The following is an 18,840-nucleotide window of genomic DNA, read 5'->3' on the forward strand; positions in this document are numbered from 1 at the left end:
CAATTATCCTCCTTCGCTAAATAAAATAGCACACAATCTAAAGACTGTCATTAAACCAGCAGTCCCTACCAAACAAACACAGACCAGGATTGAGGAGAACGCGAAAAATTGGGCCAGCACAACCATGATGATTCTCCGGCAACATTACACTCAGAGTGTTGAGGAGGAGATCAAATGTCTCTCTGAGTTTTCCAAACAGGATTGGGAGGGCCCATTCCAAATAGCCGCCTCCTGGGCTAGGAGGAACCTGGGCCGCCGCCTCCTACCAGACTCTCTGGAACAGGCCAGAGCTGAGATCGTAGCCAAGTGGAGTGACCTGGGACCTACCACTGCTACAGATGAGGAGGACACCACCACGACAACTACACGGGGGCCAAGAGGTTGTGTGATGAGACTGCAGCAGGACACCATTGAACTCCTTAGCGAGGTAACGCAGCCTAATGCTCGGAACACACAACCCGCCCCGATACAGACCGGCGCTGGTCGGATGGTGACTGTTTCTGCACAGGTGCACGCCCCGCCTGCACCATGCAAAACTTCCAAAACAACAACGGCAACGATGACGGACCACGTCGCGGGGGACTGGTCGCCCTTCGGTGAGAAGGAGCAGCAGCCGGAGAGGGAACCGACACCTTCCCCTCCTCTGGAGCCTTTACAACTAACGGAGCCAAATCTGGAGACTCCGAAAGACGAGAGAGTGTGTAGACTCTTGGCCTCGCTACAAGAGACAACAGTCCAGAAACGACCACTTTCCCTCTCTACCCAAACGCCACAACCTGGTCAGGTGTCACACGCTGAGGTGCTGGACCTCACACAGGGGGAATCCACCCCCGTTAAGGCAAGACGCATTGGCCCTGTGAAAGTGTTTAAACCACAAACAGCTTCTCACCTGGGCCCACCTCGCAGCGATTTAGACAGACTCAACTCCTGTGTGCAAACTCGACTCCAGGTTCAGACAACAGAAGGATCACCACCTCCTCCACCATCTCTTCCTTCTTCACCAACCTCACCGGGACAGCAGGTGCGGACCCCGACTAGACATCCCAACACGTACAGGAAACTAACAGACTGGCATCTACATGTCAGGGACCCCTGGCTCATCGTTGGCGATTCTAATGTCAGCAAATTGCCTCCTTTTGCAGCCGATTGCCTGCAGATTGACAGTTTCCCGGGTGCCAAATGGTGGCATGCAGAAAACATCCTGCAGAAGGCCACTACTGACACTACGGTGACAAGTCTGATCCTGTCCTTTGGCATTAATAACAGGTCCCAGAGAGACAAAAATGTGCCTGTTCTAGAACTGAAGAGAGTCCGAAAGGCAGTCCGGGAGAAATTCCCTGAGGCAGACATTTATGTACCTGAGATTAACTTTTCTTCTGCTCTTCCTCAGATTGAACAGGACACTTTACTGTACATGAACACGTTCATTGCAGGTTTAAAAGAGCACATTCCAGCTCTCACCCCAGACAGCTTGCTCAGCACTGCTCTCCCTCTCTGGAATATCTTTTTATTCACTGCAAACCGTTTTATTCTCCGTGGGAGTTTGCTTCATTCATCCTGGCCGCTGTTTACATACCGCCAGACGCGGATGCGCAGGCAGCTCAGTGTGCACTCGCGGAGCAGATTCTCCACATGGAGCGGACATTCCTGGACTCTCTCATCATTGCTCTTGGGGACTTTAACAAAGCCAATCTGAGCCATGAGCTTCCGAAATATAAGCAGTATATTAAATGCCCGACCAGAGAGGAGAGGACATTAGACCACTGCTACAGCACGATCAGCGGGGCCTATCGCACGGTGCCTCGCGCTTCACTCGGACTTTCCGACCACGTCATGATCCACCTAATCCCCGCGTACAGACAGAGGCTGAAGCTCTCCAAACCTGTCGTGAGGACCAAAAAACTGTGGAGCAACGAGGCTGTGGAGGAGCTTCGCACGTGTTTGGAGTCTACAGACTGGGACACAATGAAGGCTGCTTCTAACAGCTTGGACGAGTTTACGGACACTGTCACCTCCTATATCCTCTTCTGTGAGGACAGCATTGTGCCATCACGCACCAGGGTGAGTTATAACAATGACAAACCCTGGTTTACTCCTAAACTCAAAAAGCTGTGGCTGGAAAAGAGAAAGGCGTTCAGAAGCGGAGACAGGGACTGCTACAGAGAGACCAAGTACAGGTTCACTAAAGAAGTGGACATTGCTAAACATCAGCACTCTGAGAAGATGCAGCAGCAGATCTCAGAGAATGACTCGGCCTCTGTGTGGAAAGGTTTTAGGAATATCACCAACTACAAGCCTAAAACCCCCCACTCCACTGATGACTTGCTCTTAGCCAACACCCTTAACGACTTCTACTGCCGTTTTGACGAGCCATCAGGCAGCCTTCACACCTCCAACGGCCCCAACAATAGAGGCACTTTGGACACTAATCCCCCCACCTCTCCCCCCTCCATAGAGCCATCACCACCTTCAAACTGTTCACCTACAACACCCCCCTCCTCACCCCACACAAAAGAGGATTCCACACCACCTCCTCCCACCACAACTCTTCATATTCATGAAGCAGATGTGAGGAAGCAGTTTAAGAATCTGAATGCTCGGAAAGCTCCCGGCCCAGACGGCGTGTCTCCTGCCACCCTCAGACACTGTGCAAACGAGCTGGCCCCAGTGTTTTCTGGCATTTTCAACTCCCCACTGCAGGCATGTCATGTGCCTGCCTGCTTCAAGTCCTCTACCATAATCCCTGTCCCCAAGAAACCTAGGATCACTGGACTAAATGACTACAGACCCGCGGCTCTGACATCTGTGGTCATGAAGTCATTTGAGCGCCTAGTTCTCTCCCATCTCAAGACCCTCACGGCCCCCCTCCTGGACCCCCTGCAGTTTGCATATAGAGCCAACAGGTCTGTAGACGACGCCATCAACATGGCCCTACACTTCATTCTGCAGCATCTGGACTCCCCAGGAACCTACGCCAGGATCCTGTTTGTGGACTTCAGCTCTGCCTTCAACACCATCCTTCCAGACCATCTCCGAGGCAAGCTTTCCCAGATGAATGTGCCTGATCCCATCTGCCGGTGGATCACTGACTTCCTGACAGACAGGAAGCAGCATGTGAGGCTGGGAAAGAATGTCTCGGACTCCCGGACCATCAGCACCGGCTTCCCTCAGGGCTGTGTTCTTTCTCCTCTGCTCTTCTCCCTGTACACCAACTGCTGCACCTCCACCCACCAGTCTGTCAAGCTAATCAAGTTTGCAGATGACACCACCGTTATTGGGCTCATCTCAGACGGGGATGAGTCTGCCTACAGGAGGGAGGTTGAACGTCTGGTGTCCTGGTGCAGCCACAACAACCTGGTGCTGAATGCCCAGAAGACAGTGGAGATTATTGTGGACTTCAGGAAGCACACAGCCCCACTCCCCCCCATCATCCTGACTGACACCCCCATCACCTCTGTGGACTCATTCCGCTTCCTGGGTACCACCATCACCCAGGACCTGAAGTGGGAGCCCACCATCACCTCCGTCATCAAGAAAGCCCAGCAGAGGCTGTACTTCCTGAGGCAGCTGAAGAAATTCAACCTGCCAACACGGACGATGATGCAGTTCTACACTGCAATCATCGAGTCCATCCTCACCTCCTCCATCACCGTGTGGTACGCTGGAGCCACTATCAGGGACAAACAGAGACTGCAGCGTGTTGTGCGCTCTGCTGAGAAGGTGATTGGCTGCAGACTCCCATCTCTGCAGGACCTGTACACCTCCAGGACATTGCGGCGTGCAGCTCGGATCTCAGCTGACCCTTCTCACCCTGGACACAGTCTGTTTGACCTGCTCCCCTCAGGCAGGAGGCTCCGGTCCATTCGCACCAGAACCTCTCGCCATAAGAACAGTTTCTTCCCCTCTGCTGTTGGACACATGAACAATAACCATATGACTGTCCCCGCCACTAACACATGACCCTACGCTGTGTCACTGCATCATTCCATGTTTGGCACTGATCACCACCTGCACTAATGTATATATCTTTCCACGTAGCACTCTTAATTCTTATTCTCATGTATATATCTCATGTATATCTCATGCACATATCTTTCTACGTAGCACTTTTAATTCTTATTCCTACTTTTATTTTTTCATGTCTATTTAAGTGCTATTTATGACACTATGTTTGCACTGAAGCACCGCAGCAATTTTCTAATGTTGTAAACCTGCTCAACATTTGGCAATAAACCCCTTTCTGATTCTGATTCTGATTCTGAATGCTCGACATTCAATTTGTTTAAGGCACAGGTTAAAAACTGGTTATGGACAAATCAAGTGTGTGATCATGTATGAGTTGTATAGTTTTAATGTTTTATTTGGGAACAGAATGGTGTGTATGTGTAAGTTTGGTGATGGAGTTTTTATTATGAATGAATGATGAATTTTTATAAATTATTATGTCTATTTTTTATGTTTAAGGACAACAGATGGAAATTAGCCTTTGGCTATAATCTGGCATGTTTACATTCATGTATTTTTTTTTTTACATTTATGTTCATTAACATGCACTGTCCTAAATAAAAATAACAGCAAATGAACTGTACAACCGAAAATGTAAACGCTATTTATGGTCTCCTCACAACAATGATAAGAAAAATAAACTGGGCCAACATGGCATGTTTGTTAAATGGTAAAAATGGTATCTCTTTCCACTAAAAGACACTTGCTTTTATCCAAAACACAGTCATATTCAGAGAAATCCCAAATTCGACTCTAGCGCTTTCTCTTGACTTTTGCTGACAAGATGCTACGCGTGGACGGAGCAGCAACATAGATGACTCGACCGAGGTACTTGCCACCTGCTGGCATAATGAGACAAAACAAGAAAAAAAATGGAAACTACAGTTCATTTTCCCCCTAGACCAGGCATAGGAAACGTTAGTCCTCGAGAGCCAGTGTTCTGCAGGTTTTAGATCTCACCCTGGGTTGCCACACCTGAATCAAATGATTAGTTCATTACCAGGCCTCTGGAGAACTTCAAAGCATATTGAGGAGCTAATTTAGCTATTTAAATCAGCTGTGTTAGGTCAAGGACACATCTAAAACCTGTAGGACACCGGCTCTCGAGGCCTGGAGTTCCCTACCCCTGCCCTAGACTAATGTATGACACACACACTTGAACAAAAACTAAATACATTTTCCTCTATAAATTCAGTTAATTTTAGTTAGTTTTGTGAACGGTCATTTCAGTTTTAGTTAGTTGTCCATTTGTCGCAGTCTTGTTTTTATTTCTATTTCTGTTAACAATTTTTTTTTTTATTTCTAGTTTTCATTATTTCGTTAGTTTTCATTAAGGATAATAACCTTGCTTCTTGTTGACATTATGCTAAACGCTAGAGATGTTCTTGGAACCTTGATAATGTAATTGAAAATTTATTTTGTTATGTATTGATCACTTTAGTATTAGCAAACTTCAGTTGGTCACTTAGTCTTACTCATTTATATGTCTGTAGAATAAATGTGTCTTTATGCTCTATCACACACAGATACACAAACACAGTTGAGGGGACACATCATTAGTTTTTATTTAAAAACAACAGTTTCTCCACTGTGGCAGGTCGTAGGTGATTTCTTTTTTTGGACAATATTTCCCCTGCCAACACTCGCTCACAGGGCACAGATGAGGCAGGGGTACACAGGTATGTCAGTGCTAACTTACATAAGTGAGGGTAGACATATTTCTCTCTCCCAGTATTTAAGTATTTTCCACCTCCTGTAGTAGTTTGAGTTGAGGTTTTCTTAGTTGTTGCTGCACGACTGACAGCCTCTCCTTACAAAATACAATTTAAAAAAGCATACATTAGAATGTCAAGGGAGCAGAACTATACACATAAGTAAATGGTAAATGGTAAATGGCCTGTATTTATATAGCGCTTTACTAGTCCCTAAGGACCCCAAAGCGCTTTACACATCCAGTCATCCACCCATTCACACACACATTCACACAAGTAGCATTAAAGAAACTGTAATTAAGCCACTTAAGAACTTGCCTTTGCAGAGGTACTGCTCCTGAAATATCCCACGATCTTCCTGGACTTGGCTCGGATGTCAGAGAGCTCAGGGGTCTGGTCAAGGGCCTTCTTCACCACTAAGTTCAGGGTGTGAGCTATGCATATGGCATGTTTAAGTCTTAGCTCCCTTGCACAAGCCCCCATATTGGCAGCCCCATCTGTTACTAGGCATGTGACTTTGTCAGTAATTGCCCATTCTGCCATGAGTGAGCCTTTCACTTGTGCAATGTTTTCTGCAGTGTGTGCATTGGGAAAATATTGCACTCCTAAAACAACGGTGTTTAATGTGCCGGACTCATCAACAAAATGGCAGGTGACTGCAAGATAGGCCTCTGTGTTGATGGAGGTCCACATATCTGATGTCAGACTCACAGATGCTGCCTTCTCAACGCTGGCCTTAGCTTCCTCCTTCATCTCCTGGTACCTGGCCTCCACCATGACTTTCAGGGCCTAAAGGAAAGAAAACACATGTTGTTTAAAAGTACGACGTGGCTGTGAAGCAGTGTGTAGTGTAGCTACACACTGAGGCTTTGAGCCTCAGTCCTGCCTGTTCACATTTTACTCTGTAGAAATGAAATCTTCACTGCTTTTATGACCTTTTTAGTGGGGAGAACATAACTAGGATTTAATGATTTAACAAATCTTTTAAATCCTTTGTCCTCCACAATGCTAACTGGCTGGGAGTCCTCAATCACCATGCTAACCAGGTCTTCATCTATTTCAGATTGCTCTGCTGAGGAAAGACAATAAAAACAAGGCACAAATATAAATATCACACACGTCACTTATTGCATTGTATGATATTGTTATATCATATAGTAATACTACAGCATGCTATATTATCATGGCATTTGATGGCTCACTTGGTCTTGCCCCACAATCGGTGTTCCCCTTATTCTCATGCAAAGCTCTGTAGTGCCTAAGCATGGATGAGGTGTTGTTGTTATATCCCAGCTCCCTTGCCCATAGCAAATGTGACCAAGTGGTCGGCGGGGTTATGAACAAAATAATAAACTTGACAACGCCACCTAGGGGAATTGCACCCCCAGGAAATATATTTAAGAAAAATAGATAAAAGGAATAAAAGAAGTCCGCACAGATTCAAGGATGCACACTGAGGCAGGTTGGCTTCCAATATTAAAACAGTTTTATTTATAGAAAAAAATAAATAAAATATTAAAAGTCAAGATGTAGTGTCATTATTGACAGTGTCCTACAGTAAAAACAATCGTGGAACTTGGACTTACCAGCAGCCGTGGAACCAAAAGAAAATCACACAAAAAGAATCACTGCAGCCCACCCAGTGCTATACAAAAGAAAGTGTGAAAACGACCCACCACCTGAGGTCCCAGGGCCACTGGCTCGGTCTCCGTTCACTGAAATAAAACACAGAAAATATGTTAAAAGGATAAAAGGACACTGAGCGTCAGGCTCACTACAGATCATAAAAAAAACTAAAACACACCTTAATAACTTTAATAAAAGAAATCACACACACACACACACACACACACACACAGAGGAAAGGCTTATACCCCACGGGTCAAACTACCACTCATGCTGGTAATAATTATTCTCAGTCGTAGTCCGGTCTGGCTCCCCACCGGCTGAGACCGGCAACCCAGGCGAATTGGAGTCCCAGCACGACACTCGGGCAGAGAATCACTTCAGCCCGATCACAGAAGCGTGGGTACGAGCAACAGTCCAAAATAAAATAGAACCAATGGCGTGTCCAGCGGGGTGGCCTGGGGGGGGCACAGGCCACCCCCCCAACCAGACTGGCCACCCCAGGTGCCACCCCAAAGGTAAAACAATAAAATTCAATCAAATATCAAATGTCCGATTATGTTTTCACGGTGAAGCTCAGATATCCGAGTGTAAGTGAATGCAGCATCGGCTTCTGCGCTATGTGCATCAGGTTAGCAAAGGTAGGAGAGCCATGCACGAAAGACGGCACTGCAGGAAACAATTTTTCGGTGAAAGAAAATGAGGACAGAATAAATGTCCCGGTAAGTAATATTAAGTTTGTTGAGTTTAGTAAACTTCGGTGAAATTAGAATACCAAGGAAAAAATAACACTTAAAGAATTATTGCAGCTGTGGAATATTTCAGACAGTATGCTACTGAGGGCAGCTAACATAAGAGTTATGAGTTATAAGATGTAATCTAAGTCGTAACATTGCTGTATGGAGCTGCAGATTTGGTTGCAGGTTAACATAGCTGGACTGGCCATCGGGCATATGGCCTGTGACTTATTTTTTATTTTTTTGTAATGGCATGAACAATGAGAGGTGGTGGATTGGCCAGATGCAGGTCGATGTGTAAAAATAACTCAGTTGTTTGGTGGTGGCTATGGCGGGGCTTCCACAGAGGCAACAGGTGGATGAGGGAAGGGGAGGCAGGAGCAGAGACCCGAGGCAGCCACCAGTCTGAGTGTCAGGTGAACTGAACTTCAGGTAAGAAGTTATGACCTGCAGTCTATCTGGGTCAGATATAAACTAAGTTTAGGTGGAGTTTATTTTCGTTGTGCTGACTTTTGTTTTTACCCTCAGTTGCAATAACTCATACTGCGTTCTAGCCAGCTTGAGGAGTTTTTATACTGCTGGGTGGGTGCTATAGATGTTACTGATAGTGAAATTTATTTTATTCATAAGGTTAGTTAGTAGAGTTGCCAACGGCTCCTTAAAAAATGGAATGGTCCCCCATTCAGAGAAAATATTACGCGTTTCGTATTGAGCTGAGAAGAGATGCAGTTTGTCCAGGACTTTCGCTATGATTCAACACTACAGTTTTTGCTGTGTAATCCAAAAGATGAAATGCTTTTGAGATTTTTTTTAACAAATGTGATATTTTGAAATTGTTGGAATTTCTTACAGATGAGTGATATTATCCCCTTGCCACCCCTAGTAAAGGTACAGCACACTGCACAGAGACCCAGGAGCAGCAAGTGACGATGAAGCACATCAGGGTGACTTGCCCTGACGGCTATTGGTCATCACACATATTAGAAGTCTGTTCGGACAAGATCCAGTGGAGCCTGACCACAGATGGAAGGGCAGGTGAGTTCCCCGGTAAGAATTTTTATCTTGGAATCCAGATTAATGGGGGTTGGAAGAGAAGGCTCAAAGGCTGGTCTGAGAGGGGAGGTGGGGCCTGGGGGAGACAGGGACATATTTGACATTCTATTAGTAATTTTAAGCCAAGAAGGCGCTTAACATGTAACACACAATATGAATATGGTCAGGTGTTATTTTAATTTTTATGGTTTGGGGAGGAGGGAGGGAAGGAAAATAACGAGGGTGGGTTTAGGTGGATCATGTTTTATGAAGAATGCTTTGATGAAGTGATTTTATTGGTCTTATTGGTTTTTTTAACTTTCTTTTTTTATCTGGCCTGGCTCAACAGGGGCGTCTACTCCAAATGGGAAGCTATATGGTAAAGATAATTACAGCCGAAACAGGCAGTACATTGGGGAGATGATGAGAAATGTCCCAAATTGGGACAAGGCGGTCTACATAGGAGTAAATACTTCATGTGACTGCACAGATCCCCCTTCATTCTAATATATCAATAAAGTGAGGCTTGATTTGAGGCGGCGTAGTTGAAATTAACACTGCTGCCATTGAAAAAATCAAATCACATAATCATGTGGATGTATGGCTCAGATAAAATTGATACTTTGGGGAGCGGGCTAGATTCTTTTAAAGAGAAAAGTTTAGGCAAACTGACCTTAGGACCACCCAGGATGAAGATAATTTTAACATAAATATCATCCTGTGGGTTTTAGAGTTGGACAGCTTCATTGAGCTAGTCTTTTAAATCCACTTAGGACAGCCTGGCGGTCAGTGGAATGGTCTTGGTTTTAATTATAATTCCCTGTAAAAATGTTTTTTTAGCTTATTAATGCATTTTTTAATATCGTGAGAGGTGGAATAGGTTTGTGCTTTAAGGTTTTTTATATAATTATTTATGTTTTAATAATTATTTATGTTTTTTTAAAAGTTTTTATAAGTAAACCTAACCCAAGTAAGGGGATTAGTAAGGATACCGATATGTCAGCAATCTTCCTTAACCTCCAAGCATTTACTAATATGGATGTGTAAATAAAAGTGTTGAAAAATAATTGATTGTGTTTGCTGTGTTCTATGACAGCTGCATGAATTCTTATATTTACTAACTCCACAAACTAAATTTAATTTTCTTATAAAAATGGGTGAGATTTCCCCTATGGAGGTGTGGGAGGGTCTGTTCGCATGTTGGTTTTTAGTTGACTTTTTATAATATATTTTTTAAAACTTTTTTTATTAACACCTGAGCACGTTTGGCCATTTCCCTTGATAAATGCAATCAAACAGGGACTATACACTGGCATTCTTGCCATATGCCATCATGTGGATTTTACCAAGACCCAACACATAAAGGGAAAACAGAGGAGAAGCACATATAACACTACAAGATCATAAGGAGAATAAGGGTCCAGTCGGCCGCTAGGACCGTGCAACGGAGCTCCAAACGGAGACAACTAAGACATAATCTCCTAATACCTAACCAGCCTGTGCCAGTGGTCTGTTATGCTGAACCCCTCCGGACTTTGATCTGAAATAAAGTGTGAAATGAACTTAGATGTTGACCTTAGACCTGATAACCTGACCTGGGCATAAGGCCCTGACCTTAACCTTGAGAGGGCCGAGATATTAACCCTGACCCAGGATCAGTTGCCCTAAACATAACCCGTGAGGGTGGGAGCCCTAATCTTAACTATAAGAGGCATATGATATGCAACTTAAAAATTAAGGTCTCTTTACTTTTATTTTAAAGCTAATTGGTGGTGATAAAGGGCATGATAACCGAAACTGGATAATAACGCCCTCAATCTTATCCTTAATAAGGACCTTTGATATAAAGTTGGCCTCGAAACTTTTTAATAGCCCCTGCAGGAATTAGTAGGTAGCCTGATTGGCTGATTCCTGAGGGTGAGGGCATTCTACCTGAGGGTTATGTTTAAATGTCAAGGACAATTATGTAAGCTCTTCACTGACTGCTAGGCAGGTCCCCAGAAGAGGGTGGAATTCCTTCCCTCCTTCTTCTTTTAAGATATTCTTAATAAAGTTGTTTGTTTTTTTTAAATGGTTTTTATTTTTTAGAATTTACATCTGTCCTTTTCTTATGTGTTTTGAAATGTGTTTTGTAGCCTGTGGGAAATAGAATGTACATGATTAAGAAAGTGATTGTGAATGCACCATGGGAGGAACACTGTCATGTGACCCGGTGCGACCTATCCCGAGGAGGGCCCACATAGGTGGGCGTCCCTCAGAGGATCACTTAACTACTGTTTTGTCTCTCCTGGCCTCACTTGTGCTGTTCCCTCTGAAGAAGCGAGAATAATCGCGAAACGTTAGGGATGCCTCTCAGACCGGCGTGAGCAAGGATTTTTACCTCCCCCAGAATAAGGGAACTCCAATGTTTTTTTAGCCTGTAATATCCTGTGTGGCCTAGAAAGACTGCAGTGTGTGGATCAACCACGGTCAACTATAGACTCCATGAAAAATACATTGTATAAAGGAGTACTATTAAGAGGGGACTTGGTTGAGGGACACTAAAACAGGTACAGCACACTGCACAGAGACCCAGGAGCAGCAAGTGACGATGAAGCACATCAGGGTGACTTGCCCTGACGGCTATTGGTCATCACACATATTAGAAGTCTGTTCGGACAAGATCCAGTGGAGCCTGACCACAGATGGAAGGGCAGGTGAGTTCCCCGGTAAGAATTTTTATCTTGGAATCCAGATTAATGGGGGTTGGAAGAGAAGGCTCAAAGGCTGGTCTGAGAGGGGAGGTGGGGCCTGGGGGAGACAGGGACATATTTGACATTCTATTAGTAATTTTAAGCCAAGAAGGCGCTTAACATGTAACACACAATATGAATATGGTCAGGTGTTATTTTAATTTTTATGGTTTGGGGAGGAGGAGGGAAGGAAAATAACGAGGGAGGGATTAGGTGGATCACTTTTTAAGAAGAATGCTTTGATGAAGTGATTTTATTGGTCTTTTTTACTTCTTTTTTTTATCTGGCCTGGCTCAACAGGGGCGTCTACTCCAAATGGGAAGATATATGGCAAAGATTAAAGATAATTACAGCCGAAACAGGCAGTATATTGGGGAGATGATGAGAAATGTCCCAAATTGGGACAAGGCGGTCTACATAGGAGTAATACTTCATGTGACTGCTCAGATCCCCATTTATTCTAATATATCAATAAAGTGAGGCTTGATTTGAGGCGGCGTAGTTGAAATTAACACTGCTGCCATTGAAAAACTCAAATCACATAATCATGTGGATGTATTTTTTATGTATTTATTATATTTGTTTTTTATTTAGACCTGAGCACTTTTGGCCATTTCCCTTGGTAAGTGCATTCAAACAGGGATTTTTACATTGGCATCCTCTCTATATGCCATCATGTGGGATGTTACCAAGACTCAACACATAAAAGGAAAACAGAGGAGAAGCACATATGTAACACTATAAGATCATAAGGAGAATAAGGGTCCAGTCGGCCGCTAGGACCGTGCAACGGAGCTCCAAACGGAGATAACTAAGTCATAATCTCTTAATACCTAACCCCCTTAAAAATGTAATTTCACAAACAACTGGGTGACTGAGATCATCATAGATATGTCCTTTACACAGTTTATGGCTCTCACACTGGTATATCACATTGACCGTTTGACATTTCTTCGTTTTTTTTTTTTACATCATATTGTCTTGGAGGCATAAATGATGACTAAAATGGATAAACCTTGCAATAAATAACTAATCATGACAAAATTAAATGTTAATTTATTAAAAGCAAACAACAAAAATAAATCATTAAAAGAACACTATTATGGTTGCCAATTATTTGTAAAATCTGGATAAAGTACAAATGCATCAAACTGACTGGACTGGACAGAATTAAAATATTAATATCAAATGAAAATGCCCACAAATTGCAATGCATTTCAGATTAAAAAAAAATAGAGAACAACAGTAAATTCAGTAGTAAATCTAAATGTTTTACTTCTTTCCAACCCATTTTGCCTATTAACATTTGCATATATGTAAAATTTACATTCTCTTTATGTTGTCACTTATTGGTAGTATTAGAACAGAGTTTAAAGGATTTTATCATGAAAACAGATCTTAAATTGCTACAGAGTAATGTGGTCACACTCACAAAATTAGAATGAAAGGAGATTGTCCTTCGATCATTAAGCTTTTGTAACACTTAAATAAACTCTAAACTCATACACTGTTTTCCCTTTATCTGTAGGAAAAAGCTTTAATTTCTACACAGAAAAGAAGGGAGGGAATAAACTTTATGGACATGATTTCTATTCTTTTTTTCAATGAATTTTACAGATATTGTATTTCTCAGACAAAATAACAAAATTAGATGTAAAATAAAGATACATTTTCATAAATCGACTTTATCATTCTTTGATGTATAACAGCTCAGTTTTTGGCAATTTTTTGGTAGCGCTTTCTTTGACTCACTATAACATTTCATTCAGACTGTCAATGGCTTTTTCTCTAGAGATTTCTGTCCACGGAAAGGGAATGTCTCCTTTGCCTTGGAATTTTAAGTTGTAGTATACTTCCAGGTTCTCTTTAAATTTCGAAACAAACCATTTCCAGTATGCAAGTTTAGACTCATCAGGGATAATTCTCCAGTTTTTATACCTTTCACCAGCTTTTCTATACTCTTTAAAGGGGATGGTGTAATCTGAGTAATATTCAGGATAAAAACTGTTATCACTCGCAACACTCGTTGTACAGAAATTGATGCTGAATTCCACTGTATTTCTATAATGCCATCCATTAATCCCAGATGGTCGATGGAAAGGGACAGAGTGGTCATCACCTTTGTGATCTGGTATGGTGTTGGTACAAACAGCTCCACAAAAGGGACATTTTTCCCAGCAACATTTACACAGCTGATCAATGAGGATTTCATCTGCCTTCAGCCTGGATTTCATCAGACGATCTAATGAGATTTCTTTTATCTTTTCTATGACGAATGTAAGTTCTTTTTCTGTCTCATCCTTGAGAAACTGAAAATTGTTTATGTCACTGAAGTTTTGAGAATGAATAGTATTAACTGTTAGATCATCATTCAGCAAACTGAAAAATTCTTCTAGCCACATGTCTGTGTCTCCTTTCTGATGTTCGACAGTTTGTGTTGCAGTAAATAAAGCTTGACTCACAAGTTTTTTGATATCATCAACATTTTTTATGACTATATCCACAGCTTCATCTTTGTGATCTATGAAAATGTATTTCTCTACTTCTGCTTTTATAAACTGTTCTGTTGTATTTCTTGGGTTTCTGATGTAGGCAATGAACTCAATAAAGTCTTCTTTCTCTGCAAGTGACTTCAACACATATTTCTCCAAGTTCAGCCTATTCACATTGAATACTTCAAAATTGCATCTCATGTCCCCAGCAAGATCAATGGCAGTCATGTTACAGACTGCATTAACAATGGGAAACATTAACCTTTCGCAAATCAGTTTTCCAAGCACAACAGCAGATGAATTTTCTTGATAAAAGCTTCTAAATATAGTGTAATACTGATCTTTCTTGCTTTCGAAATAATTGAGTGGGTCATTGTTCTGTTTGAATTTCTCCTGGGAGTCTAGAATATGTCTCTCTGTCCTGTTGAACACATACAGTAACAAATCAACTACAAACTCCTTCTTCAAAGCGCATTTCCATTCAGACTGAAATTTTTCCACATCGTCTTTTACATGTATGGCCATTTCATGCAAATAAGCTGTTGTGTAGCCTTGTGTAGCTATTGGTTTGCTTTTGATTGATTCATTTGAGTGTTGTTCAACTTTATCTATTAGGGATCTGATCTCTTGTTGTTCTTCATGTGAAAAGGCATTGCATGATTTATCTTGCTGTTTTTCTTGCGTCTTTGAAAATGGTTTCGTTATAAATGCGATAAAACTCCAGGACGTGTCTTTGTTATCTTCAACATTATTTTGATTAGGTTCACTTGTCACATGATCTTGATTTTTGCTATAAACTGAATAATCACCAAGCTGTGATAATTGTTTATATCTTCCATTCTTTTTGCATCCATCAATAAGATTGTCTTCATAACCAAGTTCAGTAAGAAGATTGACCTGATCATCTGTCAAGCTGATTTTTTCAACAGGTTTTGTATCTGTTCTAAATTCAGTAACCCATCCGCTCCAAACAGAGTTGAACTGCTTTTCAAGCTCATTTTCACTTGTGTCCTTATGCTTTAGTTGTTGAGCGAGCTCCTTACTCTTTTGTAGCAGCTTATTCTCAAACTCGGTTTTCTTATCATCCATTTTTTTACGAGCCTTCTTCTGCTGGATAACTTCATCAAGTTTTCTTTTTACTCTGCTCACCTGGTCACCACGGAATTCTTTGATTTTGATTTCAAATCGGCTTTTCCACTGAGCCAACATTTCTTTCTCTCTCTCATCCTCAAAGTACTTTTGCATTGCTTTTCTGATACCATCATATGTCTTACTTGTCTCCTTTAAAAGATCAGTTGCCTCTAAATTTTCAAGTTTTCCATTTTCAATTTTGTTGTGAAGCATGTTTTCAGTGGTCAGCATGTTGCTCCTCAGGGCCCAGGTCCAGTTCCCATACTCAACTTCAAGTTTTCTATAAACTGCAATTTCAAGTGTGTTTCTAAAACTGAAAACAAAATTTTCATTCAGAAGAGCATCCCACAGGTTTCGAATTTTGTTGTTTAACTGTGAGATAGTGATCCCAGCAGATTTTGAGGCTTTCGAGAGGATGGTGTCTTTCAGATCTTGTATGCTTTCACTGTAATCTGGATTTGGTGGAGCCATGGGTGGACTGCCCTCCCATAGTTGAGCACAATACTTGACATCTTTTTGTACATTAAATTCAATAACATCACTGAAACATTCTGCATTGAAAACCTCCTCTTCAGCTGCTAGTTTGGCCATCTGGTCCAGTTTTTCCTGCAGGCGTCTCTTTCCATCCATATTCTTCTCTGCAGCTGAAACATCTGTAACATTCTGATGGACAAACACACAACTGGGAGAAAGCTTAACTTTCTTCATCCTCATAAAAGCCTGAACAACAATCTGCAGAATGTCTTGCATCTCAGATGGATTCTCTCCAAAAATGTTTATCAGTGTCAGGTTTCCCAGACCAACAACAAATGTTGCCAGTTCGTTGTCATGGTGACGAGTGATACAACCCTCCAACTCAAGAGCACGAAGTCCTTCAGTGTCCACCACTAGAACATAGTCATAGTTTTTCTTCATTGCCTCTGATACTTTGAGCAGCTGCATGAAGGCACCTTTGGTGCACCTGCCAGCACTCACTGCAAATTGCAGCCCAAACATGGTGTTCAGCATTGTTGATTTTCCACTGCTTTGTAGGCCCAAAACTGATAACACAAAAACTCTTTGGTCCCCCAGTTTCTTGATGACTTCCTCCAACAGACTGGAGATCCATGTTAAAGGCACATGGCCTGCATCACCATCCATCAGCTCCATTGGGTGTCCTGATATCATCAGCTGTGCTGCCAACTCAGGGTATTTAGACCAGTCAGTGTACTTACTCTCTTTTTGTGTTATTTTATGGGCTTCATAGATCTGTCCCATTTCTCTGAAGATGTGCTCCAAACCAAAAGTTGCCGACTGCAATTCTTTTGATATGTTTTCAAGCTCAGTTTGTTTTTCTAACAACTTCTCCATAACATCTTTGTTTTTATCTGATTTGCCTGATTTGTTTTTTAATTCCAAAACCTCAGACCACTTTTTATTGAGGCTTTGGAGAATTAAAGAAAGATCGTCTGTAGAGAGGCCATCCATTAAGATCTGAGTCCATTTAAGGAAATACTCTTTGTCTGTTGGTGATGATGATGACGAGAGGCTTTTAATGAACAGTTTCATCAGTTTACTGCAGCGAGTATCACATTGCCTTTGACGAATTTCTTTGAGTTTCTGTTCCTTTATACTTTTATCCTTTTCAATATCTCCTCTAAGAAGATAAAGTTCTTTGTGTATTTTACACCACTTATTCCACAGATAACCTTGACAAGGGAGGAATTTTTCTTTGATCTTTGAGATGTCCATTTTGTCTTCTGTAAGCAGAGACATAATTTTTAGGGCAGCAGATTTTCCATTTTGGCAGGGTTTGTCGTTTTCATCTGTTCTGATTCCAGAAAGCTCAGCCATGGATTCAAGCTGGAAGGATACTTTGGAGCTGGAATGATCTAGTGAAGATAAAACATCTCTAATGATCTTTTTCAGTTGTTCAGCTACATCTGATTGGCTTCTGTCTTTAAGACCCATTTTGTATTTTCCATTTTTTGTCTTTATAGCATCAGAGCTGTTATCACCAATAAGGCAAATGAGAGGCTTTTGAGATTCAAAGAGAGTTGATATATAAGACAGAGTTTCACTGTCTTCTTGATGAGACATAAAAAGAAAAATATTGATAGAGGATTTATCAGTCAGTATGTCACATTGTTTTTTAATGGACATAGCATCACCGTGAAGGTTACAAAAGGCAGTGCAGTCACTGAACGCATCATTGGTTTTTCCAGCAGGATAATACCAGGCAATTTCTGCCACACCATCCATCAGGTAACGGGATTTGGTGCTTCCTGGGCAGTCTCTGTGGAAGAAGGTGCTATGACGGTCATTAATCAAATTGTTAATCAACTGAGATTTAGATACTGACAGAGAACCCAGGCGGAAAAATGACACCAAGTGTGTCTTGGCTTTGCTGATTGGAATATTCTTCATGGCTACAGTGTGTGAGTCATCTTTGATGTGAATCACCTTCCAGGTTTTTGTTATTTGTCTAAATGTCCATAGAGGACACACAATCTCCATTGTCACTGGGTCAGGAAAAAGCAAAGGTAAGGCATACTGACACTGAGAGAGTTTTGTAGTCATCATCTGTTTAAGGAAGCTGTCTGAGCAGTGAAATACTGCCATCTGAACATCCATTGGATGTACACGAGTCTGTTCTTTCTTGTGTGTGTCTTCAGTGCTTCTCAAAAAAGAAACCACATTAGAGTTACTTGTCTCAATAATGTCAGATTTTAAATTGGTTCCCTGTCGTTTATCTGGTCTTACAGGTATGTATCTGGCCCTGTAGTCTAACATCATCAACCTTTGAAGAAAAGCATTAGCTAGAGCTTTCTCAGATGTGACATGGTGCTGTTTTACAGGTGGAAGAATTTGTAGAAAATCTACTGGAGACAATAGATTTTTTGGTTTGTATTGAAGGTTAAGCTTGCCAAGAAGCATCCCAAAGTCTTTTTGGTACCGCTTCTTCCTGTTTTCTTCAGAAACCTTCAATAACTGTAGAAAAAATATATATTAAAAAATTGAATGTAATTACATTGTAATGTGTAAGAACGCAGTAAATTACCATTTCATTTTTAAAATGAACATTTATTCTACTACCTTTTTCTTTTTCCCACTCTTGCCATCATCTGAGGTTACTGCAGGAGGGCAAGCCAGAACCATTGGTATTGAAATCAATAATTTCTTGGAATCAATAATTCATCTCTTGTGTTACTGATTAATCAGAGTTAACATAAAATCTTACCTTTATTGGTTTTTGATGAGTTTTGAGACTTGATTTTATTTTTTCCTGTTGGTTTTGGGCTGGTATCATGCACATTGTTGTGCTCATTCAACATATCAATCTGAAAAACAAAATTTCACAAAACCCCAAAAAGAAAAGAAACAAACAAACAAA

General features: G+C 41.7%; 1 protein-coding gene across 2 annotated transcripts in view; it reads right to left on the minus strand.

Annotated features, from left to right (window-relative positions):
* Window positions 1–12,400: 12,400 nt before the first annotated feature.
* Window positions 12,401–18,840, minus strand: part of LOC309715568 (interferon-induced very large GTPase 1-like) — a 51,832-nt gene continuing 45,392 nt past the window's right edge. For both annotated transcript variants that reach the window (XM_082548783.1, XM_082548784.1), the window contains 3 exons: window positions 18,688–18,787; window positions 18,543–18,580; window positions 12,401–18,437 (listed from right to left, as the gene is read on the minus strand). In XM_082548783.1, coding sequence (XP_082404909.1) covers window positions 13,596–18,437; window positions 18,543–18,580; window positions 18,688–18,787 — 4,980 coding nt within the window. In that variant the 3' untranslated portion in view covers window positions 12,401–13,595. The remainder of the gene's footprint in view (window positions 18,438–18,542; window positions 18,581–18,687; window positions 18,788–18,840) is intronic.

The sequence above is a fragment of the Aulonocara stuartgranti genome (assembly GCF_965226115.1).
Source record: "Aulonocara stuartgranti genome assembly, chromosome: 10".
Lineage (NCBI taxonomy): Eukaryota > Metazoa > Chordata > Actinopteri > Cichliformes > Cichlidae > Aulonocara > Aulonocara stuartgranti.